Here is a 25481-nt window from a genome sequence, read left to right on the forward strand (position 1 = left end):
TAAATAAATTAGCCAGCATCTGAATTTCAACATTCAAGACTGACCACTGGCTTCTGAACAATGCACACGCCTCTGCTTACACATGAAACAATGTACACATTAGCACATATACACACACACTTAGAAAATTCAGTCTCTTTCCTATAAGTAATTAAAAGGTGGAACTTAAATTGATAGCCACATTATCACTACATCAAGAGTCTCCGCAAAATGCAATGTACAAATCTAACAAAACATTCAAAATATGTAAAGTACGGATAAGTATCTTTTAAAGTAGTCTTTAAATTGTAATGTATACTCGTATATAATCCAAATTTACTTTATAAGAATGTATATATCCATTAAGCTACATGTCGATAATTTTGAAATAAATGGGATGTTGTAAGAAACATGTCTGCCCACAGTACTTGTCAGTCCTCAGCCTCTATTGCTTCCTGGTGCTCTGTAAGACTCCTATATTCAGAAACAGATATATTAGAACAACATTTCGTAGGGCAATAATAGTTTGCAGATTAAAAACTAAGTGGAAATTATATACAGGATTAAAAACAAGACATTCTTAAGACTGCTTTTAGAACCGTGGTTGTATTGATTCAGTATTTAATTTCACTAGTTTAAGGAACAGAGGCCAGATTTTAAGATGTTTCGAGGTAGCTTACATTTTCAAAGAAATTTGTGACCTTTATTCATCATAACTCTTGCAGTTGTGAACAAACCAAGAGTCACTTTACCAGGTGTGAGATCAAGTCGTCAAGGTTATCCCGCCAGCAGGTAGCCCACTGAGTATGTCCCACCAGTTTTCCCAGTCCATTAGGAATCATCTAAGGCTTGGACTTGCTTTAAAAAAAAAAAAACTGTATAAAATATAAATAAATCCTATAGCATACTTCAAATAAAGTAAATATGATTTGGAAGCTCTTTCTACACATTTTACTATCAATTCCAACTTAATTAAAATTACCCAATGAGTTTCTGTTTAGAAAAACATGACAACTAGATTTTAGAAGGTATTTCTTTAGAAAAAAAAAAACCATTATTTTCAGGTTTTGCTACCTCTGACTGATTATCCAAAAGAAATGATAACATTATGGACTTGATAAGACAACTTTCTCCTAAGAAATGCTACACTATAATAACATAATTTATTTTTCTCTCCACAGTGGAACACCCTGACAAAATGGCTAATGACCAAGGTACAGTGCAACAGTCTATCGCTGTTTGTGTCTCTAATCAGTTGTATCTAGTGAAAGTGTCAGTCATTGCTTTGTATTCCTGCTTTCACCTGGGCCATCCACCTGATGGAGGAGCAGACACTGGCATGATTGATCTTGTTAATGAAGTTCTGCTTGGCTAGGGCTGTGGGTCTGATAGGGAAGATGTAAATTTTCTCGAGAGGAAATTGTTTTGTCTCTATTCTGAAGGACCAATTAAAATGTCAAGCTTCTTTGTATGAAATAAATTTTTAGTCTCTGTCTGCACTTCTGAATAATTCACATTAAGTATAATTAAGCTCAGCATAATTTTCAAGCTGCTCTCGCACCCTTTCCTGAGCTGCGGATTAAAGTTCTGCTGTGCTCCATAAATCATGTGTGCTTCTGCTCTGCAAGGAAATTTCTTTAATAAATAAAAACAAAGTTGAGTTAACTTTTTAGGGCATTATTGCTGTGCATTGGAAGCCGGAGTTCTTTTCTTCTCCTTCTCCCTCGTGTCTAAAAACTGATCTGAAATCATTCCTGGTTTCACACAATGAAGAAAAAAATGGAAATAAATACAAATTATCCTTCAACTCAAAAGTAAAAATAGAATTCCCTATTTACATAATTTGTAGACTGATAAATTAGTATTCCATTATCTTTACACCAAAGACATTTAATAGAATTCTAAGAAAAGGAGATTTGATGAGTTTCCTGGGGGGAGGGGGTATATATTCTTTCAGGGATAGTTTTGGAGTCCCGGAAACTATTTGTGTATCTGTTGTATATATTTGTGCTTTCTCAGCCAACAGTAGTTTGTCTTTCAATGCACATATGAATGGATAATCAGCATAGCCAGCTCACTTTGAGGCTCCCAAGCAACAAGATGTGAGATTAAATGAAAATGCTCTTCCTGATGGCAGTTGTTTCTGACAAATACTGATCATCGGTGTGTTGCCCTTGCTGATGGTAGATGATGCCCAACCTGAATAGTGTTTTTTGCCTAAGGATGATACATTTGGTTTCTTTTGTTTTGTTTTTCTGGAGTACTATGGAATTATCCAAGGATTAATAAAAAGAAACCCACTTGAGAAAATTTGGAGTTAATTTACCCTGGCAATATGAATTCTAAATAGAGAAGCAGGAAATAGAATTGTAAGAGAAAATGTAAGAAGAGCCTTGATGGTTGTTAAAAGTACAAAGTACCTTGGCAGTTTCTTGTTACGATTACTTGTTCTGGGAACCTAACACCTGCCATGGAGAAGACACACAAAGAAAGAAAGAAAGAAAGGGGGAGGGGGAGGGAGGAGGAGGAAAAGGAAGGAAGGAAGGAAGGAAGGAAGGAAGGAAGGAAGGAAGGAAGGAAGGAAGGAAGGAAGGAAGGAAGGAAGGAAGGAAGGAAGAGAAAACTCAAGAATGAGATGGGGGCTGGGCAGTGGCCTTTAATCCTAGCATCCAGGAGGCAGAAGTAGGTGGGTATCTGTGAGTTCGAGGCCAGCCTGGTCTACAAGAGCTAGAATGAGCTGGGAGCAGAGAAATTTCTTATTGCTTTCTTGCAAGTATTTAAGTAGTAGTGAGAGTAGCATGAAAATTATAAACAACCCAGAATTCAACACTTGCATATCAGTTGATTGCGTCTGGTGTTTTCTTCACTCTAATTTCGATCTGCTTTGTACTTTCTTCTGTAGTTCTCTCTCATTTCGTTTCCTAGTTATTTCCTGGAATTTTCCTGAGCAAGTGGCTGATATGTTTGAAAGCAACTCTGAGGTCTTAGTGAGTTTGGTTTCATGAGAGGTAGTATCACAAACCCTCCAAAAGGTGTGCGGAGGATAGACAAGAGCGGCAGTGCACCTCCGTGAATTTCTATAATGCTTAATTGGACGCAATGAAGCACTTTCTGCCAAGTACAATTTTAAGAATGGATGATTGATTCATTTAACTCATAACACAACTGAGACTGATACTATTATTATCTCCAGCTGAGCACTAAATAATCTGAAGCTTAGAGACGCTCAAGAATTTGCCTGTAGAAACAAACCCACAAAAGCCTTGTTCCAGAAGTTCTGATTTTAAAGCCAAATCCAAATCCATTCAGTATGTGCTTTCTTCATGTTTATATGCAGGATCTATAAACGTATCAGTCTGGAAAGTTACAGCATCTAAAGTTTGATTGCGCTAGCATCTTTCTACCATGGATTGTGATTGTTTATTTTTTTTTTCACATCAGTATTAGGAACAAAGCCAATGATGTCCATCTGGGATAATCTTGTTAAAATGTTCCCCACAACTCTGAGTCTACAAGGTTGGAAATATGGAGATTATTATAATTCTACTATCTCAGTTATCTTGGGCTTCCAGTATTAAATGCCAAGTAAATTAAACAACAAAAATGTGTGTACCTTAGAGTTGAGATAAATAGCCCCATGTGAAGGTCCAGAACAGCTGCGTCCTAGTGAGGGCTGTCCTTCCTGCTGGCTAAATCTGTTCTTTGTTGTGCCATCCCATGGTGGGAAAGAGCCTCCTGAGGTCTCCTCCTAAAATTCCATAAGTACTAGTGAATCAGTTCTCTCCACATATGACTTTACTTAGCCTTATTTCAACTGTATCTGAATGTGGTTGCAGCCTGACAACAGCATCAGTATGTGAAAGAAAGTTCTAGTTGAATGAGACTTCTAGACTTTGTACTAAAATAAAATACTATTATAGTCATCATTTGAGCAAAAAATCTGAAGCCTTTTTATGTTTTAAAGTAATTCCGAGGTTTTGGTGATTAAGTTTCTTGGAAGGAGAAAGGGATGTCGTCATGCAGACGGACCCTGGGATGTGTTCCCAGAGAATAGGTAGAAGCCATACTGCTTCTCTGTGTGGGTGTGTCTTATGCCCAGGACTCACAAAGCCTTGCACTCACATTCAAACAGAAGTGTCTTTTGCTCCTTACTAATTGTCTTTCTGACTTACAGAAAAAAAAAAGTGTATTGCCCCAAATCACACAAATCATTGTTGCCAATGTTGGAAGCCAAATGCTTCTCTCCGACTTCACAATTTACATTTTATTGCTGCTCTAAACATAGGAATTATGTTTTTCTGAAATAATGGTAACACCTTTGAGTTCCTTATGAATGCATTTCAGGGTTGTTGTGCCCATTTTCCGTAGTGATTCTCTGTGGCTGCCAAGGCATGTTCCACACAGAGCTGTCTAGTGATGAAAACTGATCTGCTTATGATTTCATAGGCATGTCCATATGTTCCACACAGAGCTGTCTAGTGATGAAAACTGATCTGCTTATGATTTCATAGGCATGTCCGTGCCTAGCCAGTGTGATGGTAGAGTGGGTACAATGGCACTGTCAAAGCAATTTACAGAGGGTAGAAACTTGCCTAGTTCGACTACAGAGAAAGTGCTCACTCCAGAAGTTTCAAATGTCTCTGATTCCCCATGACCTGGGACTGGGTTGAAACACTCGGCATAGAGAAGTACGGATTTGTAAACTAGTCTGCAGATTGAGGTAAAGAATGACCATGTGAACTGAGTTGTATTTTAAAGAAAGAAGGATAAGTCCCCTCAAATTTTAACCATCACTTGTAAATCTCTGGTTCTGTCAATCACTATGTGCTCCTTGGTTGCTGGATTGGAACAAGAGCTGTTAAATGTCAGCACAGCCCTAATCCTGGGACCTACTGTGTGACTATGGGGTAGAGAATTAGCTTCTCTAGGCACTCCCACCTATAAAATCACCATGTGCACAGATCTTTAAGATTCACAGGTTTTTATACTGGAATTAGAATTTTTAAAAACCTAGGAATAGCAATAAAAACATTATAAATAGCTTTTCCACTACGCATCAACCACTAGGTTCTCGCGGTAGTCAAATCAATTCTCCTGCTGAAGTTATAGTTCATTAAAATCAGATAAAGAGGATTTAAGTCTTACCCAGGTGCTCACGGAGTCTACGTAGTTAGATACAGATACATACATACCCATATTACCTAGGAACCTTTGCTCAACACCGTTGTATAATTTTTGGAAATGCAATAAATTCATTGACTCTAACTTTCTTATCAAGAACATTAAGCCTAGCAGTATCACCATAGGTTCACCTCATTTCAAAGACTTTCTTTTCTGCAAAAGAGTATTTCTGTAAAATTTTTGAAACCAACCCTGCCATTTTGCACCTCAGCTGTTTTGATCTCATGTATAAGCAAAATCTTAATTGTTTCCATTCTCAAAGAACTAGGGTTCTCAAGGCAGTGTAATCAAGCCTTGAATTCTGTTAATGTAAGACAGAATTTGTAGGGTTCCGACTGCAACAGACAGGCTTCTGTTTGAAAAATTGAAACCTTTCACACCTTCAGGTGGGAGCAGTTTAATTGAAAACTAAGGCCTCTTTTTACCCTATTATTGCAAATGGCTTCAATCTGGTTTTTTTATTCAACCACTTGCTACACCCACTTGAAAACACTAGCCTCACCTGTGTTTTTCTCAAGTTCAAAATTCGGCAATACTATAAATTATGAGTAGGGAAAAAAGTAGGGGTGGAAAAATGAGTAATGTGTTTTTAATAGAGTGTTAAGTGCCTGTCATGTTCCCAGCAAGCAATCAAGAAACTGACTCTCAGGAACCTTTATATTTTAATAGGTAGCTTGGAAAGAAAGAGACATAGACACCTCCCAAAGGGATTTACTTGATCCATGTAGATTTTTAACCTTCTCAGTCTGGCATTTAGGTTTACTGGATCTCCATTTTCCAGACACAGGTTCATTTTGTGACATAGCTACTCTACTGTTGCCCCCCTTGGTTCTTCTTGAGAGACCTCTTCCTACCTCAGACTTTCTACCTCTGAATATTTCATCCTATCACTTCTGTGTTTTGCATCTTCAGTATTGTTTCTTTGTTTTCTTCACAAGTCAGATTTTTGTTTATTTATGCATTTATTTTAAGACATAATCGCATTTCTCCCTTCCCTTTCTTCCCTCTAAGACTTCCCATAAATGCCTCCCCGCTCACCTTCCAATTCATAGCCTCTTTTTTCACTAATAGTTATTTTATGCAAATGTTTATAAGTGTATTCATACATGTTCCTAAATATAGCTTTTTGGTCTGCATAATGTTACCTGTATGTGTGTTTTCAGGACAGACACTTAGACTGAACAGTCACTTCACATGCTCTCTCCTCTGAGGAAGACCCCTCTTCCAGGCCCAACTTTACTCATTTGCTTAGTTCCTTATGAAAGGTTGAAACCTTCGGGGCTCTTTTCCTTCCAATGTGTAATGTCCATCAGTGTCACCTACGGTCAACTCATGTTTGGGAAATTAGGTTTGTGAGACCTTATGGTTGTCACTTCTGGTATTATTAGAAGGTACAATTTCATAGCCAACTCCCTTTTCCCTCTGCTCTTACTGTCTCCTCCCTGTCTCTAGCAATAGGGTCTTATCTTAGGCACAGGAGTGTTTTGTAGAGGTATGGATTGGGACTTGGTTCCAGAGATCTACAGTTTGATTGGTTGTAGTGTTTGTGGTTGTTGTGATAGTGATCTCTTGTTTATTTTAAGAGAAGTTTCCTTCAGAAGGGGTTAAGACTGTACTTATCTCTCACTGTCATTTCTACCACTTTTCCTAGTAACTCGTATTATAGTTATAAATAAATGCATTTTGAGTTAAATACAAGTGCCTAGGAAAATGGAGTCATCTAGAAAACAAAAGCTTTCCTGACTAATAAAAAGTATGGATTGAAAAAACTATTGATGGGGGATGGTCTATGTGCTTAATAGTCTCAGAATAAGGATATATCTCTAGCTAAAAAATAGAAATTTAGCAATCACCTACAAAAACAATAGATAAATGTAAAATTAAGAAACTATAGTCAACTTTGAAAGATTCTAAGCCCTTCTTTCTTTGATTTCTGTCCTTCCTTATTTGTTGGTAGCAGAAAAATTTATAGACTTAAATTTCACTAGCTTTTTGAAGTGCTGAGTAGAAAATAAATCAAAACTAATAGGCGCCAGTAAATGATTGAATTGTGGGAAAATATTATTAGAAGAACTGGACTCACTTCTGACAACTTATTTATTAATAGTAGTGAATCTAGCATGAGGCTAGAAATGGAAACTCCTGAGGAAAAATAACAGTAGTTTGGATTCATTTTCAAGCAATGCTCATTACTGAAAATTTGCTTTATAAATATGTCACTGTCAGACAAATATGTAAACTTTAAGTGACAATTCAGATGTTACCACTAAAATAGATATTTTTGGATTTCAAATAGGTTATTATTGTGGGCTAGAGTAGAGAAAAGGATTTCTTAAAACCTAGTCTGGACTTAAATGTAAAAAAAAATTAATGAAAAATGATAAGTACATTTCACTTGAGGAAATTCTGGGAAGGGATGAGCAAGAATCCGGAAGATGTGCAAATTATATCAACTATAAGATGGACTCATGCTGCAACCAAGGAATGGTAATCAGGGCAGTGCATTATGGTAGAAAGATGAGCTTTTAAAGGGGATTTCTAATTTGTCTCTTAACACAGTAGTTCTAGAATGTTCCTTATTTTCAACACATCAAAGACCCACTTCATTAGCCACCGACAATCTGTGTGCTCCCTTGCGTTCACAGCTATGTAAACCACAGTCACCATTCTCTGGCCATGTTTGAGCATTTCTTCCTTGAGGGTATGGGGCCAGGAAAGGAAAGGATGATCTGGTTGCAAGGGTTGTCTCAAAGTCAGTCATGTCCTACATTTCCGCTGTAGCCTAGTTTGTCCTCTGCTGCTATTTTGCTTCCATGTTCTTGTTGTTTTTTTGTTTGATTGATTTTGGTTTTGATTCTGAGACTCAGAACAAAGCAAGCTCACCCTCTCCTGTACTGGGATCACAGATGTGGACCACCATGCTAGATTCTGGTATGCACTTTCTAAAATGACAAAATTGCTTCCCCCAATGCTATATATGGCTTAAAAAAATGATTTCTCTTTCCTTCCAAAGTCTACTGTGTTTTGTATGTCTATTGAGAATACAGGTGATATGTCTCCTAAATCCTAAATTTAGGAATCATGGATTCCTAAACGCTCACACAAGCACACCATGATTAACTCGGGTGTGATCTAGTTCATTTCTCCCCATCCTCGCTTGTTCTCGTACTTATCAACTCACTGTGGAAAAACTGTCACCAAAGTTAAACAGACTCGGCTACTTAAGATGTGATCTTGAGTAAATTCATCTTCCTAAGCCATAATCTACTCATAAGTAAAATGCCCTGTTTTACAGATTTGTAGCTAACTTTATTCACACCCTACTTATTGCAAGAGCATCTTTAAATCTCTTCATACATAATTAGCATAATCTTTCTCAAATAGATAGGACGTGTGCAAATTTCTCTAAGTGGGTCTCTGTCTCCCCAAGATAAACTCTAAGGAAACTTTTAGATAGACTATATATAAGAAATATTTTTCCCAAGGCTTTCAGAACTCAGTTAGTTAATCTCTCTCTCTCTCTCTCTCTCTCTCTCTCTCTCTCTCTCTCTCTCTCTCAAGTTCTGTGTCCCCTGAAAAACTTCCCATAAATTTTCTAGTCCTAAACTGCTAATAATACCACTGTCCCATTATGATTCCTTACTTAGAAATTGAGTTTTACTTTAACTTTTGGAACTAATCAAGGGGTTGAAATCACTCAATTAAACTTTTCCTTTTGCAGTAGTGCACACACCTCTACGATAGCCATTTTGTGTCTCTAATGATACAATCAGTAGATTCACTTGTTGTGTGACAGACTTTTCCTGTAGTGAGATCATACACACACACACACACACATATGTGCACACACACTCACACATATGTGTGCATGCCTACATTCCTGCGATAGGAAGGAATGTACAGATCAACGTACAGATACCACCAGATCTGACCTGATGAGCCAATGGATTTTATTGGAGTAACTTACAAAAATGTGGATGAAAACTTACAGGAACAGAAATGACTCAAAGGCAAGAATATCACTAAAGTCCTCCATATCCTCGGTGACATATCGCAAAAACCAGAAACCTACAGCATTCTCCACAGCCTGTAGGAAGTGCGACATGCGGAAGAGCGTCTTTTACACAAAATATGCAAAATAGTGAACTATTAGTGTTATGTTATTTATATAATAAAACCATTTCCTGAGGCTGTGCAGGAAAAGACGCAATCCCATAACAAAGAGTAGGTTTACAAACAAACCCTTTATAAATCATTCTGAAAGTTCACTGTCATATGCTCTTAACAAGTAACATGTGACTCCCGAAGATCAAAAGAAAGAAGATACTAGACTCAAACATAAGCAAGGTCAAATACAGTATAGTAAGGTCTATTAATTTTTATCAATTGCTTGCTTACTCCACAGTGGCGTCTTGGGTATAGTAGCAATATGGTTAGGAAGCACTAACTTAATAAGCTCACCGCAACCCTCTGTCATTATCTCTGAGTATTCTACCTCCATGTTTTGAAGCTCTTCCTTAAGCCTTTCGTATATTTCCTCACTCTTAGTGAAATCATTGGGTCTGCCTTAAGCGCCTCGTGCCTACCCAAAGCTAAGAGGGTGCATGGCCCTGTTACCACTGCTGTACTTTCTGACTTCGTGGGTCTCAGATGCCCTGAATTGGCACTGTCGCTTAATCAGTAGTTGTTCCTTTTCTATCCACTTCCCCTATCTTCTGGGAGCAATCCAGGACGGACCAACTATCTCTACAACTAGTATAAACTTTTTCTGAGGGAATGTACCTGCACTAAATGGGGTTAATTACCTACTCCTGGTAGAGGCTTAAGAGTCTTTCCCTATTGTGTCCTATCTTTTTGTGAACGATTCCTCATGCTGTGAAGCCTCCCCCACCCCCTTAGCACATAACTAAACTTTATGTCATATTTACTCATTAGGAAATTCCACTCTACACAAATCTTCCCACGTTTGTCTTCAAGACACAGACCTTTACCTTTGTTTTGCCTTTTACAAAACAATCTCCTCTGGGTTACTCTCTTGTTGTGCCTACACTCGTTACATCATAATTAAGACATGTGAACCTGCCAGCGCATTTATTTTATGAACATCTTGCCCTACTTTGGAAACTAAGTTGTTCAAGGTCCATGCCACTCTTGAGGTCCCTGATGAATCAATGTGTTTTTTAAGTTGTGTGTGGACACAGTTCCCTCTAACCCAGTGAAGTGAGATTAAAATACAGCTTCTCTTCTTTCCAGTTCCCTCAATACTGCCTGCATCTCCTCTATGGTCCTCCAGCCCCTTTTATTTATGAGGACTTCAGTGAAAGATTCCTAATGGCTCTGAAAGACCCGTCCACCACGGACTGATTTCTCTCATGCTTTCCTAATTCATATAGCCTTTTCTTTAAGAAGGGAAGGGTAGCTAGCTGTATTATTCTTATTTTTCCTGCCTCCACAGCAGTCAGACTGATCTCATTTGTTCTCACATCTCACCTCCATCACTCTTGGATTTTTCCATTTGGTGCTGTGTTTCTGGATCCCAGGAAGATCTTTTGAGCATGGCTATGACAAGATGTCTCTTTTCCTTTTAGCCTCCAAACTGTAAGAAACAGCAAGCCGACGTCTCTATCTTGTTCTATAGTTTATTTATTTGTCAGATCAGAGACAAACATAGAGGATGCTGCTGCAGCTCCTATTCTAGTTGAAATTCCTCCTTTACACAAACATGTTCCAGCTTGGCTCGCATCTCAGAACTAGATGCATTTTTAACTACAGAGGTCAAGTAGCCTCTGCTGTTGCTTACTGACAAAGCCAGACCTTGTAGGCTATTCTCAAAGATGGCAAAATTGTCTCTAAAACTTTCATTGCTTTCAGGACATCTCTGTACTTTCATAGTACATCCCACTCATCAAGTAGTCATGCCACCTCCTATTACACAGCGACTGCCATCCTGGGACTCCCCCTATAGATATTCCTAATACTGTTGGCTTAACCTTCTTTGGTGGTCTCACTACCCAGAAAAAACCCATCCAGCCATGGCCATAGTAAAAACACACACACACACACATACTATACCAGAAAAGTAGGTTGTATCGGAATTTCCTCTGTGATTATTCCCCCTCAGGCTGATCAGCCTTTGTAGGGTGTCTTGTGAGGATCATGCTCTCACTCATCCCCAACTCATCTTTGGTTCTTGCGTGTCTTCAGGCTCCAATTATATTGTATGACATAATTTCCCAGGAGACATGCAACATGTGCATCTACTCATGCCAGAGAGAAGTGACAGACCAAGGTACAGATACCATCAAGAGCCAACTTAGATAAGCAATGAGTTTTATTGGGATTGTTCACAAGAATATGCCTGGGGGTGATAGGAACAGAAATGACTTGAAGGCAGCTGTGTCACTGAAGCCCACTCCAGTATGAGTGACAGCTTGCAAACACTGGGAAACCAGAGCATACTGCCCAGCCTGCAGGAAGCTCAATAGACTAGAGATTGTCCTTACCAGGTGACTTTGTGGGTCTGAACCTCTTCATACAGATCCTTGTTTTTTCTAGAAATGTACCCAGTCCCTATTTCCTGAAAACACCTGAGTTTGTATCAGACTTTCTTGCATCTTGGTTGGTCTTAGAATGAGTTTTCTCTCTCTTGGAGAAGGATGAACCTAGTGAATCCAGTCAGATTCAGAGACTTCTGGTAGCTGTTTTGAGTAATTTCCTTTCTGTCTTGAAAAGTATGGTTGCAGTGCGTCATGGATGAATCTCAGAGGAAACTGCTACACAACACAACAAAAACTTCTCTATTGAATGCATGGGTGAAGGGTGAGTAGATACGCGGGGGAGGAAATTCCACTAGACTCATTATTGATATCCTCTAGAAGGATGTGCATGGCTTAATGTCTTCACTCAGCAGCTTCCTTAGAGAAAGACAGAACCCTGTCACTTCTATCCTTTCTCCATGTGACTTAGAGCTTCACCCAACACAAGCCCTTATTAAACCTGAGTTTGGGATCATCTAGGAGAGGCTATCAGTGTCATTGGGTGGACTTTGAGCGCAGTTTCCATTTTATGAACTACATGAGGCTGGACCTCATCGTCCATGTTGCCAATGTCTGGTAATTGAGCTCCTGGGAAGGTTCTGTCATCCAGGAAGGCCCTTATATATTGAAAAAAACAGTATGATGTTTTAGAGTTTCGTAAAGACAGGGCTGAATCTAAAAGTGATTTCTGAGGCTCCTCTGATGGCCATTATGTCAGATTGCTAGAGACAAATAGTCAGAAGGAGAGACCCTGGGAAATAAACAACTTCAGACAGAACCACCAGCCTCCATGCCAGTAACGGTTAGTTGGCTTCTGTTCTATTAATAACTGAATTGTTAATCACTGCTATGTCTAAATCTATGTTAATAATAATTACAATAACTAGTAAAGTACTGGGCTTTTAAAATACAGCTCGTTATAATAGAGATCTTCAGGGTCAGGTAGCAAATTTTACCAGCAAACAGGAAGATAGATGGATTTATGAAGGTCATAATTCAGAAATCATGAGTTTTCTTTATATAATATATTGAAGAAGAAAGTTAACTGCTTGGTTGTGATTAAAAGATATTATTTGTGTGCTTGTGTTCTTTGGCTCCTTTATAATTATTGCCCACTTTCCTTAGTTCAGTGTCTAGAATGCGAGGCTCAGAAGTGATAGAATGTTTAGAAAAAAGTGCACAGTACATTATATATTGTACTATGGCATATAAATTATATAGAGATATTTCCATATGCATATTTAATCAGTGAAGTAAGATGTTTGCATTAAAGTGCATTGGCTGACATCTGTTATCTCTGTATTTGGTAGTGATGATAACTCTGACAGTGCTGGTGTTATTTGTTCTGATGGAAAAAAAATGCACTATTTGTAAGGTTCCTTTTTTTTCCTACCTTAGGCAGTTTTTCTCAGGAAACCATCCCCCAAGCGTTGGTCAAACTACACATTTGTCTCAGGATATTAACACTAAGAATTAAACTGAGATGTCCACCAAAAGCAAGCATTTAAGATAGAAGAATAATCCGTACAAATTTCCCTTGTACAGAATACCATGAATAACAAATACCACAAAATTCATCCTTCGCTTTCCTCTTACAGTACCCTGTTTTCACGTGGTCACATTACTCCTCTTATTTAAACATTAAATTCTAACCGTAATTTCTAGTTTGATTTCTAAGAATTCTTATAACTTTGTTTACTTCTTAGCAAGAGTCAATCCTATTCACAGTCAATGGTGTACAGATGAAGATTAGAATAGAAAAGAGCGGAACTTTTATGATGAAAATGCACGGAGAGGGTACACACGTTGCTTTTCTCACTCCAGACAGCTCAGTCCTTCACCAACCCCCTCCCTCCTTATTTTGCAAGTTATTGCTCTCAGAAGATCTGCAGGAGGCAAATGCAACCAAAGGTTTTGGAGAAGGGGAAATACCATGGGTTTACTCAGCACCAACCTTCATATGTGATGAGAACTTTAGCTGCCGTTGCATCTGAAACACTAATGTTTTCCTTCACTCGGTGATTTCTTCTATGTTTATTTAAGCACAGTGCATTGGACCTTAGGAACAAGTGAGCAGCTACTTTCTATTAATATATATTTGAAAACTCCTGGGTGTTCCTTATTGTTCTGTTTCGTGGGTTTTGATGCCCTGATACCTTTGCTCAAAGTCAGCAGTGTTATCAGCCACATGATGAATTGATCTCTCCCACACATATCTCGCTTCTGACAAATCATCTGTTTTAAATATATCTCAATGTGATCTGTGTGCTGGACAGTAAAATTGTATTCAGGTGGCATTAATGGATCTTCTTTATCCACCGGTGTACAAGACATAAAATCGATGCAATTTTCATCATTACCCCCAGAATTATTCTCAGAAAACCAATTCTAAGATCAGGGCGATAACTCCGTGCTCTGCATCCTTAGGAGACTGTGCAGCGCGTTATTTGTTCGATGACCAGTCTGCCCATTTGATTTAGATTATGGCCCATATGTATTTCTCTGGGGATTGATAGTGTGGACCCTCTGAATCCCCATTCAAAGAAGATGGATTAAAGATGAGATTACAGGTACCACATCCAACTTCCTAAACGGCCTCTGTACATGAATGCCTTACACCCCTTCCTGAAATTATAAATGTCCACAGGACAAAAATAGACCCTAGCACCAAAACTCCTACATAATGCATCTTTTCTAGGTGCCGGAAAATTATTTATCATGGAAAATACTGTTTGTCTGTGCTGTAAGTGAGGACATAAAATAAACATTGATATAGGTTAATTTTACACATAGGAAGAGACATCTGCACATACACACATACACATACTGTCCCACAATAAAAAACAGAGAAGCAATATTTAAGTGGCCTCTGAGAACAAAATCACAAGGAAATTTTGTAAAAATCTAATGAATTAAAATGCACAGTATTTAGTAATGCATTGAAAAGCATCTTAATTGACAGGAGTCTCTCCTCCAGTAGGGAGAGCTCATCAGAGGTGTCCCTGGGATCAGCATGAAGGAGAAACCAATTTGCATCCTCCCTAAAGGCAGCCATAAGACTTCTGCCCCTCTCATCTTCAGTCCTGGGAGCAAATGACAAGGAGATCACAGACACTTGAGCTTATTGTCAAAGTCACTCTGGGATGCTCACAAACGTTAAATTTTGGAGATTTAGTATATTACATAAAAAGAACTGGAGGATTCAAAAACTTTAATCATTAAAATTCTAATGCAATGCTGTTAACATACCACATTTTTTCAGGTATTCCTTTGCAATATTCTAGATAAAAAACATTTTTAAGAAAATCTGATAGTGCTGTATAGAAATAGATAGATTAAGCTGGGCAGTGGTGGTGGCGCACACCTTTAATACCAGCACTGGGGAGGCAGAGGCAGGCAGATTTCTGTGAGTTTGAGACCAGCCTGGTCTACAAGAGCTAGTTCCAGGACAGGCTCCAAAGCTACAGAGAAATCCTGTCTTGACAAAAGAAAGAAAGAAAGAGAGAGAGAGAGAGAGAGAGAGAGAGAGAGAGGGAGGGAGGGAGGGAGGGAGGGAGGGAGGAAGGAAGGAAGGAAGGAAGGAAGGAAGGAAGAAAGAAAGAAAGAAAGAAAGAAAGAAAGAAAGAAAGAAAGAGTATAAGTCGTATTTAAACCGTTAAACCCAAAGTGAATTACAAACCTCCAATAGCTGGTTATTATTAATTATGAATAGGATTATTTAAGCTTTAGACATAATGAACCAATGCTAGCTGCCATCACAGAGCACAATGCTAATGCATCTTTTTGTACTCCCCCTTCTCTGAGAATCTAGGAATATGCCTTTTGTGTAGCAAGCATTCAATAAATGTTGAATAAATTACTACCATTTAATTCTCCTTTAATGAAGCTGAGACCTTTGGGAAAGGCAGTAGTTGGAATATTTATATTGACTGACTTTCATGCCAGCAATCTTCCAAATTCCAACTGTACCTCTATTTCTGTGAATGTTTATGAAATCAACCAAATTAACTGAACACATTAAATATCATTCCACAGCACAAAGTCCTCAAACATGTGTTGGCCTGGCTGGCAACAGAATCATTACTATCATGTCCTATGTCTCTCTAGTCTCATTTACTAACTTCCTAGGACTTGCCCAACAGTGCTGGAGGCAAATTTTGTTGCCATTTCTTTTACTATTATTATTAGTTATTTATTACTTGCACATCAGAGAAACCTCCTTTGAGCTTAAGAGCATCTTTCAAAGAGAGGAAACAGCACAAAATTAAGGCTCAGGTATCTTTGGGTCTTCGATATCCTGGGAATGAGTTTTGTGCTTTCCCAATGAACTATTACAAGATAGCTAAATTCCCATGAATCCAATATTCCTCATTGATTATATCATGTTTCCTAAAAGTGACACTTTGTAGGGGTCATTAAGAGTTATTTAATTTTATATTGTGATATCAATCTAGTGCAAACAACAAAAAAAAACTAGTCATGTCAACACACTAGATTTTAAGGGTAGAAAATGTCCAAGTTTTAAGCACCATGCTATTTAGAAGCACTTCCACAATGCCTATATCTTGTTCAACCTCCAGCCCATATGATATCAGAGGTGTTCTCTACTTACTGTCTTCTCAATGTAATTGAGAGCCTGGTAAATCCAAGGGTTTCCAGAGCCGCATGGCTTCCTGTCTATGTTATCCATGGGTATGCCTGTGCACTTGTTTACATCCTCCCACAAACTAGCAAAGAGAGTTAGAAACTTCATTAAAAAGACATTTGTCAGGAGGCCGGAGAAAAAGAAAATCCTCCCCAGGCTATCTACCTCATTCCCAGCCAATACAGGATGACTCCCTACAGAAGTCAATTATTGCTTTTACTGGCCTAAGCGATTAGGTTGTTAGTGTGTCTTTTGGCCGACTGCTTTGCAATCTAGCCGCTTTCAGTTGCTGCAAAAATATTCTTAATATGCATGTAGAACTTCGGTTTCACTTCATTTCTTCCAACACAGATCCCACAGTGTGCTATGGGCAAAGCTTCGCCCATGTTCTTTGAAACTTCAGATGTATTTGTTACATAAGTCAAATGTCTGGGTAAGGTCAGGACTGTCCACTGATGTAGTGAGCCCGCCAAAATGCCCACAGCATATTTTTATTTATTTATCCCCAGCTTCCTGCCACATACAAATCGAAGCCTCATCCTTACTTCTATTTCCTTTCATACTCAGAGTCAAAGCCCAGAGGAGTTTAAATATGGCATTTTAAGTGAAAATCATGATTCATTGTGATTGAATTAATTTCTTTCATTGTTTGTTGGAAGTCTGGTGTCCATGCGAACTTCCGCTGAGAACTGATACCCAACGAATTTTTAAAAAATGTGCTCAGAGAGTCAGTGAACAGAATACTAAGTTTCTTCTCAACCACTCTTTGGCAAATAAAACACTGAAATGCTTGAAAAACATCAGTGAGAAGAACATTGGGCATGCACAAAAAATGTCACAACGCTGACTTGTAAAGTTGAACATGTAATCTACCTATGGATCCTAGGAAAACCACAGTTATCATGACCAACACTTTCGCCACTGTCCTAACGAGAATTACTTCAGAAACAAATGCTGAACACTGGCACATGTCTGTAAGCAGAGTCACATCTCTAACTCTTTTCTATGAGAGGTCTACCTAGATATTCTAAAGATCAAAGCTAATCAAATGATCACAGTTCTCTATGTTTATGAATAAAGGGTCATCTGTAACATAGCGCCATTAGTTAACTTTGTATTATAAGTATTTTTGATTAATTTGTGACTCCATCTTTTTAGAGTATGTTCACATCTGTTTTATACCTAATACCACAGTGAAGGAACCAACAAATAGGAAGACTGTGTACGTGGGGCACCTGGTCACATTCTTTGTTCTCTAAGTATATATCAAGCACCTTCCTTTACTCCTAAAAATACTAGCAAGTAATCAAATTTAAAATGAAACAAATATTGGCCTGGCAAGATAGCCGCAAGAATATGCTAAAAACTCTTGACAGGAAACAATAAAAGTCGGCTAGACCTAGGAGCCATGATCCAGTTCATCTTTGTTCTGAAGTCTTGAGGAGAAAACCATTTAGTATGGCAATGTTGGACCTTTTGTGTTTGCTTCTTGGTAATATATTTTAAATATTGAGATGTAAAGAAAGGAAGAAAACAAGGAAATTGCATCTCAGAGAAATGAATTTCACTAGATTAAGTATGACGGATTTTTCTTACTCACTGGAAAAGTAAAATTTTTAGAATTGGCACCAATAATTCTGCTCTTTCATTGCATATTTAGAATTTTTTCCTTGTCATATTATTATGCTTTGTTTGTAGTTCCCTGAGCTATATCCACTAACATTCTAATGTGCTGATATACACAGGTCGTCATGGAGATGGAGGTTATTGGCCAGTTGATACTAACTTGATTGATAGAAGCACTCTCAATGGTAAGTATATAAATTGAGTTTTATTGGATTAGCTACAGTAATTACACAGTTAATTCTACAGTGTCCAAAATAAATTTTCTATTGACAAGGGCAAGGACTGTGGACTTCCAGCTTTACTGCGGTGATAGAAAAATGATGTCATTAGCAAACTTCACACATTCTACCACAAAATGATGACAATTAGAGGTGGCAGGTGCATGAAACATAATTAGACAAGTTCCAGTACCGGGGCAATCCATAAGTGATACAGGACTTCCCTAGTTTGCTTTCTAATATGGTGAGAAAACACGGACCAAAACAATGAAGGTAGGAAATGGTTTATTTCAGTTTACAGTTTATAGTCCATCACCAAAGGAAATCAGGATAGGAGCTCGAGGTAGGAACCTGGAGACAGGAACCAAAACAGGGGCCATGGATGAATGGTGCTTACTGGTTTACTCTTTGTGGATTGCTTTGCTTACTTCCTTATACAGTCCAGGACGGGGCCCAGGAGTGGTTTTGTGCATAGTGGGCTGCACCCTACCACATCAGTCATTAATCAAAATATGACCTGCAGACTTGCCTATAGCCCAGTGTAATGAAGTATTTTTTAAAACTGAAGTTCCCTCTTCCCAGATTACCCTCTTCTGTGTCATTGTGACAAAATCTAACCAGCACAAGAAATTAAATACTTATAGTTTGAGATGTGTAGTGTATTTTCCATGTTTACAACAGTCTTTTCTATTGGAGAGAGATGATAAGTAACGATTGACTTATCAATTGACTTATCACCAACGGTGCTTGATAAAGTTACTGGGACTTTTCACTTTTTAAATCCTATACTATTTTATTATTACTGGTCCTTTGTACTCTCAATTTTAGGCAATTTTCTTTTCTTGCTTCCCCCAGTGAAGTTTTTCTTATAACTGTGGGCTTCTAGGGGTCCACATGGAAGAAATAGCAGGTAATGAACATGGGGCAGGCAGAAAGTCACACTCCAGAAGCGGGTCTCAGTCTTTCTGAAAAAGAATCTTTGAAAGGATAAATTAACTCGATCCAAAGGACTAATGTATCATGCTCATCACTGGAAAACATGCTGTTCTTGCTTGGTTTGACTCACTAAAAACCATTCATATGCAAAATGCAATAATATCTGTAATGCTATATATCACAACATAATAACCTCTAAGAGGCTTCAGTTGACCATGCAGTTGAAATCCCCGGGATGTGTCTGAATCAGCGTGTGCTCTCTATTCATCGTCTCTTCTCTAATGTACTTTGCAGATTGATGTTTCCTATATACGACTATGTAAATAAATTATTTCGCATGTCTATAATTTTATGAAAAATACCAATTAAATCCTCTATGGATCGTGCTACAATTTGTCTTTAAATCTGGTAAATTTTATCCATGTCCTTAAAATAGTTCTCACTCATTTTTCTCCACTGCTGCACAGTATTTCATTTTATAACTAACAAAATTATTTATCCACTTTAGTAGGATTGCATGAGAGATTTGATTAATTAACAGATACATTTCCATTTGGGCAGTTTCCTAATAAAAGATCCAGATGGGAAGAGAGAAATTATCATTTAATTTTTTTTCTGGTTATGAAACTATAATAGGCAAATTAAGTGATTAGTTCCTATTGTATGCTAGTATAATTAAATGTATAAAATTTCAAAGAGGTATCAGTATATCTATATGCACACAGTGTGTGTGTATTTTTATACAACCAGTTGCTTGAGTCACTGTCCCACAGCAAATAGTAGTGTTCTTTAATAACTTTTCAATTTCCCCCTATAACTTCCTCCCCTATTAATAGCCTTTACTTAATAGACAAATATATTTACTTTCCTTTATTTTTTATCCATCCCTGTTTTGTCACAAACTCCATAACATTGAGTAACTTGTAAACAACATGAATTTGTTGTTCATAATTCTTCCAAAGGCTGGAAAGACAGTTCAAGGTCAAGGTCTCAGGACCTTTACTTCACAGATGAAATAGTCTGTGTCCTCCCTTGATGTAAATGGTAAAAGGAATCTCTTGGCATCTCTAATGAGGACAAAGATCCAGTTCATGAAGGTTCTGCCTGCATCACATAGTCATACCCAGAAACCTCACCATGAAATCTCAGAAAAACAAAAATTAGATTTCAACATATGCATTAGCTTGATGGGTCAAGATATTCAGATCTTAGAGAACATCCTGAACACCTATTCTAGCGTGGAATAATTTTGTTTATTAAAATTATAATCTTACTAATTAAGTAAGATTAAATCCTGGATGCTTCATCCAGAAGGCCCACATCTTCCTCTTGTTTTTCATATGTCCTCCCCCTCATTCCTGTAATACATAGTAGTAAATAATACACTTTTGAATTATCCTTATTTTGAAACATCAATTTTATGAAGTCATTTGAATAAGAGTTCATTCTGTTATGAATATGATCACAGAATAGTACTTTTCGAAGGACAAAATTCGGAAAATTAAAGAAGAAAACCATAGGGATTATAGGGAAAGTGTAACGGTCCCCTCATGGCTTTCAGTATTGCCAAGCAGTGGATGCAAATGCTAACAGTGGAGAAAGTGTAGCCACAGGCAAAATTGTCTCCTCTCAGAAGCTATAAGTCCTAAAGGACGCAGTGTTGGATTGTTGGATAGAGTTAGGTTTAGCAAGCAGAGTTGTAATTTGTTCACAATTGCTTAAGAATCAAACATAAGTAAATTCTTTACAAGAGATTTCAATATCAGTGTACATATGCTTCTTAACGTTATGTATAAGCAATAAGAAATTATTCAAAATTACTTCTAAATGCTTGTACTTCTTAAATGTTGCAGTCCTCCAGTGTGGATCAAACTTAAAAGTTGTTTAAGTGCTTGAAGTTGTCTTTCAAAATAAAATGAAACCACCGTTCAAAAACAGGCCCCCAACTAAATCTGACGTGAATGTGTCAATCAACAGAATTTTCCTGTTACCAGAGTCCTCAGATGAAGAAAAGGACAGTGATTTGGAGAAATGCATGCCACTACATGCATTTGTTTTTCTCTTTTACTGAAGAAAATTCTTAGTGAGAATAAAATTATAATTAAATTGGACTTAACAAACATTACCTCACAGGGAAGTTCTTGGAAGGAAAACAAATAATGACATTCAGTGCTTTGAGCGAGTTCACATAATCTGCTGGCGTTATTCCTGCTCAGTTTTCCCCATCACTTCATGATGTTTTAAAAATATTATGCTAAGTGAATGAGGCTAATGATGTACCTGCAAGGCGTCTAGATCACTACTAGAGAGACAGACTATTACACTAACTGATTACAGTGAACTGGATCCAAACCCCTAGACACACGGATGGTGAAAAAGAAACTTCATCTCTTTCCTCTACTATATTGCTAGCAGAAGAATTATGCTGAATATGCGATCTGACTCAAGCCCTGGCTCTAATAAATGATTCCACAATGTCCTGTGAAAAGTAGGATTCCCAGTTAAAAGCCTAGTAATTAAGGTTTGGGAAGGGGGCAGTTTTTCCCAATTAACTATGTTAAAAAAAAAAAAAAAAAGGTCCCATAGAGCAAAGTCTGTGTCTGCATCTCACCCTTAAAAAAAAGTCTACATTGACAAAAAATTTGTTCAAGTCTCTTTGTTCTTGAACCTCTCACATAATGAAAATGCATACATATCTCTTAGACTGACCGAATTATGGGGGTTTTCTGACTCTCTCTATATTTGCTGGGTTCATCCTTCAAACAGTAATAGAATAATAGCTTATTGTCAGATACTCAAAAAAGTTGCAAATTAATTTAGACCCCGCTAATATTTATGGTTATGTTTTTTTCTTTACATGCCACCCTTTCAAAAATTCACTTTTGAATTTCAACTAAAAAGATCCCAAACAAACAAACAAAAAACAGTGCTATAGTTCATGAATTCTCTCATAGTTGAAAGCCCTTAATTAAATTGTAGAAGCTGAAGATGCTTCCTTAATATTTTCTTATGTCAGGTAGAATCATAGGTAAATATTTGCTGACATGATACTATTTCAATTTTATAATGCATTTAATTTTAGAATATATTCCATATCCTTTCTTAATGTTGAACATGCTTCAACTTCTAGAAACATAATTTGTGTTTTACATTTGTTTGAAAGACAACCACCATTAAAATTACTTCAACTCAATCCTTCTATGCTCTCCAAGAAGTACCAATTCCCTTTGCTACTTGGAATTTGAAAAATTAGTTTAGTGAATTTGATCAAAAGATCTACAGAATCTATAAAACATTATTCTGTTGACCTCCATTTGGGAAAAAATGTTAAACTTGACATGTTTTAGTACTTTGATTTTTTATTAGTAAAAAATGAAATTATTAATTGATTTACAAATACTCAGTACTGTCGATTGCCTTTTAAATTTTCTTCTAAGTTAACACATATAGGCTATCAGGTTAAAAACATGCTTTTTCTCCCTCAAAATGCCATCACATTTCAACTACTCGAATTAATGTGACATAAAGTCCTATGTGGATCTGTTAAATGATTGTTCTGAGACTGGTAAGTTACTAGTAGGAACTCAAAAAATATTCCCTGCAAATATTTTAACGCCAATGGGAAGATAAAACAATACCTTCAGACACAACAGAAGTGATACACAGTGAATTCATGGAGACTCTAGCAGTACACACACACAACCTAAATCCAGAAAAAAACAAACAAACAAACAATCAAAAAAAAAAAAAACACCAGAACTGAGAACGGAAAGTGGACACAGAGTCCCACCTTTAACCAAGAAATTATTTTCGGATAATACATGCCGGCAGAGAGAAAATCAGTTTTCTGCAATGGAGTGTGGCTAGGTATAGCAACTGTACTCCAGGGAAGACTCCACGCCAGGACTAGCTTACCAACACAAAGCGGACTCGATGGATTTTTTTTCTCTCAATATTATACATCTTAGCTTGTGGATCAGGATACACAAATCACCTTTGGAACTGATTCAAGTTGCGTGTTTTTAGTATAATCAACAGGTTAGGCTAGCATTACACTATCTAATTTAGAAAGGTTCTGGGAGTTAAAAAGGCAGCTCAGTCTCCTTATCTGTTCTCACTGGCCACCCTTTCCATCCACTGACTGACAATAAAACGCATTCTGTTTTCATTGATTTGCCTACTCTAGGTATTTTATGAGTGGAATGAAACACTACCCAGCCTCTAATTGATTTCGCTTACCTTCTACATTGTAGCATGAATCAGAACTTCATTTCTCTTATGGTTGGACAGTATTCTATTGAATGGATATATCACCATGGTTTAGTTAATCAACATTTACATTTTTTTTTTCTGTTTTGGACTATTTTGAATAGCTTTTCCTGTCCACGTATGTCAGGCTTCAACAGTAAGAACTCTTTGTCTTACAGTCGGATGAGCGGTGGTGACAACCTCTCCCTGACCCTGAACACTATATGCTTGTTTTTCCCCTAGAACCCCCCATCGGACAGATGCACCCCCCGCATGGCAGCGTCACTCCTCAGAAGAACAGCAACCTGCTTGTGATAACTGTGGTCACCGTAGGCATCCTCACCGTGTTGGTCGTGGTGATCGTAGCTGTGATTTGTACCCGGCGCTCTTCAGCCCAGCAGAGGAAGTGAGTAGCAAGTGACTCCATGAGGAAAAGAGTTTCCTTCTCTGGCTCTATTCCTGATGGCTCTGTGTGTGTGTGTGTGTGTGTGTGTGTGTGTGTGTGTGTGTGTTTTGTCTGTTTGTTTGTTTTTTCCATAATTCACCATGGGTCTCTTATTGCTTGACCCTGACTAAACCCACTTCTGTCCACGGTAAGTCTATAATTAAGTTACAGTTAGACTTGCAAATTTTACACAACCCGTAGAGACAATCATGCGTTTCTGTTTCCTTTTACTTCTCTGTAGACTCTTCGGTAAATAGCCCTCAGAAACGGACTCTGCCATGCCTCTCTTCTACCCATCTCTGTAATTGCTTCTAGACACTTGGAGATATTGTTCCTCCACTGTACATATTTATCACATTTGGCAGGGAGACCTGCAGGCGGGTAATCAATGCGTGTTGAATGGATGACTAAATATAGCATATCAAACTCAATGTCATTACGAACACACAGAATGCTTAGCTCTTAGGCATTAGGGAAGAAGAAGAGTCCAGCAATTTGAAAAGGTTCCTACTCCTTTTCTATGTTTAAATGTCAGGAAATAACGTCTTTAATGACTTCAAGACATTTTTTATATTTTACAGTTCTTGATTTTACTGTCTAGAGAGGGTTGCATCATTTACAAAGTTTAGAATGAAAATATGATTTAGACACAACCCATTCCTCCCAGCGGTACCTCGGAAGCAGCACGTCTGCCCATGTTTGCAGATTCTAAGTTGCCAGAGTCTCCTGGCCATTGGCTTCTAAATTTTTATTAAATCCGGTCTGACATGTATTTTCAGCTACACTCACTCTCTCACTGGCTTGAATGCCTTTTGTTCCCTTTCCTTTTGTTTTGTTATTGGCCTCTCATTTGCCCTAACTTAAACCCTGAGGCTTGGCTGGAAGTGGCTGGCTGAATGGCTATTCTCTACATTCACTGTAAGAAAGATTCTCCAGCAACCCATCCTTCCCTCCTTCTCTCATGCCTGGTCTTTCTCTCTCTCATACATCCTATAGCTCTATTGATGGTCTCTATTGTATCCCTCAGCAATCTGTGTGAAAATGGAACCCGTGAGGAGTGCACCCTTAGGAAAACTCCAGAGAGGTCCAGAAACAGTCTGTGCATTTAATTTCTATCCAGCTACAGTCATGGTTTGTACTGTTTGGAACTGGTGGTTACTGGTTAGCCAGTTCACTGCCTGAAAGGAGAAAGCTGATGGAAGGAGTTTAACAAAGTCAGTCTCAGGTGTGAACACTGAGAGAAGACAAGGTCTCCCAGAGCTCATAACGCTTAACAAAGGTCAGGAACAAGAGCTAATTAATTAAGTGAATGATTGTCTGTCATTATAACAAAATATGTGAAACTGGATACACTGGAGCACTGGACTGAGCTCCCAATGTCCCAATGAGAAGCAGATGGAGGGAGAACACGAGCAAGGATGTCAGGACCACGGGGGGTGCACCCTCCCACTGAGACAGTGGGGCTGATCTATTGGGAGCTCACCAAAGCCAGCTAGACTGTGACTGAAACAGCATGGGATAAAACCGGACTCTCTGATCATGGCGAACAATGAGGACTGATGAGAAGCCAAGGTCAATGGCAAGGGGTTTTGATCCTACTTCATGTTCTGGCTTGATGGGAGCCTAGCCAGTTTGGATGTTCACCTTCCTAGACATGGACGGAGGGG

At 38.1% G+C, this 25481-nt stretch overlaps 1 protein-coding gene across 1 annotated transcript in view; it reads left to right on the forward strand.

Moving 5' to 3' along the window:
• Positions 1 to 25481, forward strand: part of Dcc (DCC netrin 1 receptor) — a 268312-nt gene that overhangs the window by 182406 nt on the left and 60425 nt on the right. Inside the window, exons 12-14 of the mRNA XM_050121731.1 lie at positions 1161 to 1193; positions 18087 to 18152; positions 23613 to 23775. Of these exons, the coding sequence (XP_049977688.1) occupies positions 1161 to 1193; positions 18087 to 18152; positions 23613 to 23775 (262 nt within the window). The remainder of the gene's footprint in view (positions 1 to 1160; positions 1194 to 18086; positions 18153 to 23612; positions 23776 to 25481) is intronic.

Source organism: Alexandromys fortis, unplaced genomic scaffold, assembly GCF_014885135.2.
Source record: "Alexandromys fortis isolate MF-2015 unplaced genomic scaffold, M_Fortis_MF-2015_v1.1 scaffold_202, whole genome shotgun sequence".
Classification (NCBI taxonomy): Eukaryota; Metazoa; Chordata; class Mammalia; order Rodentia; family Cricetidae; genus Alexandromys; species Alexandromys fortis.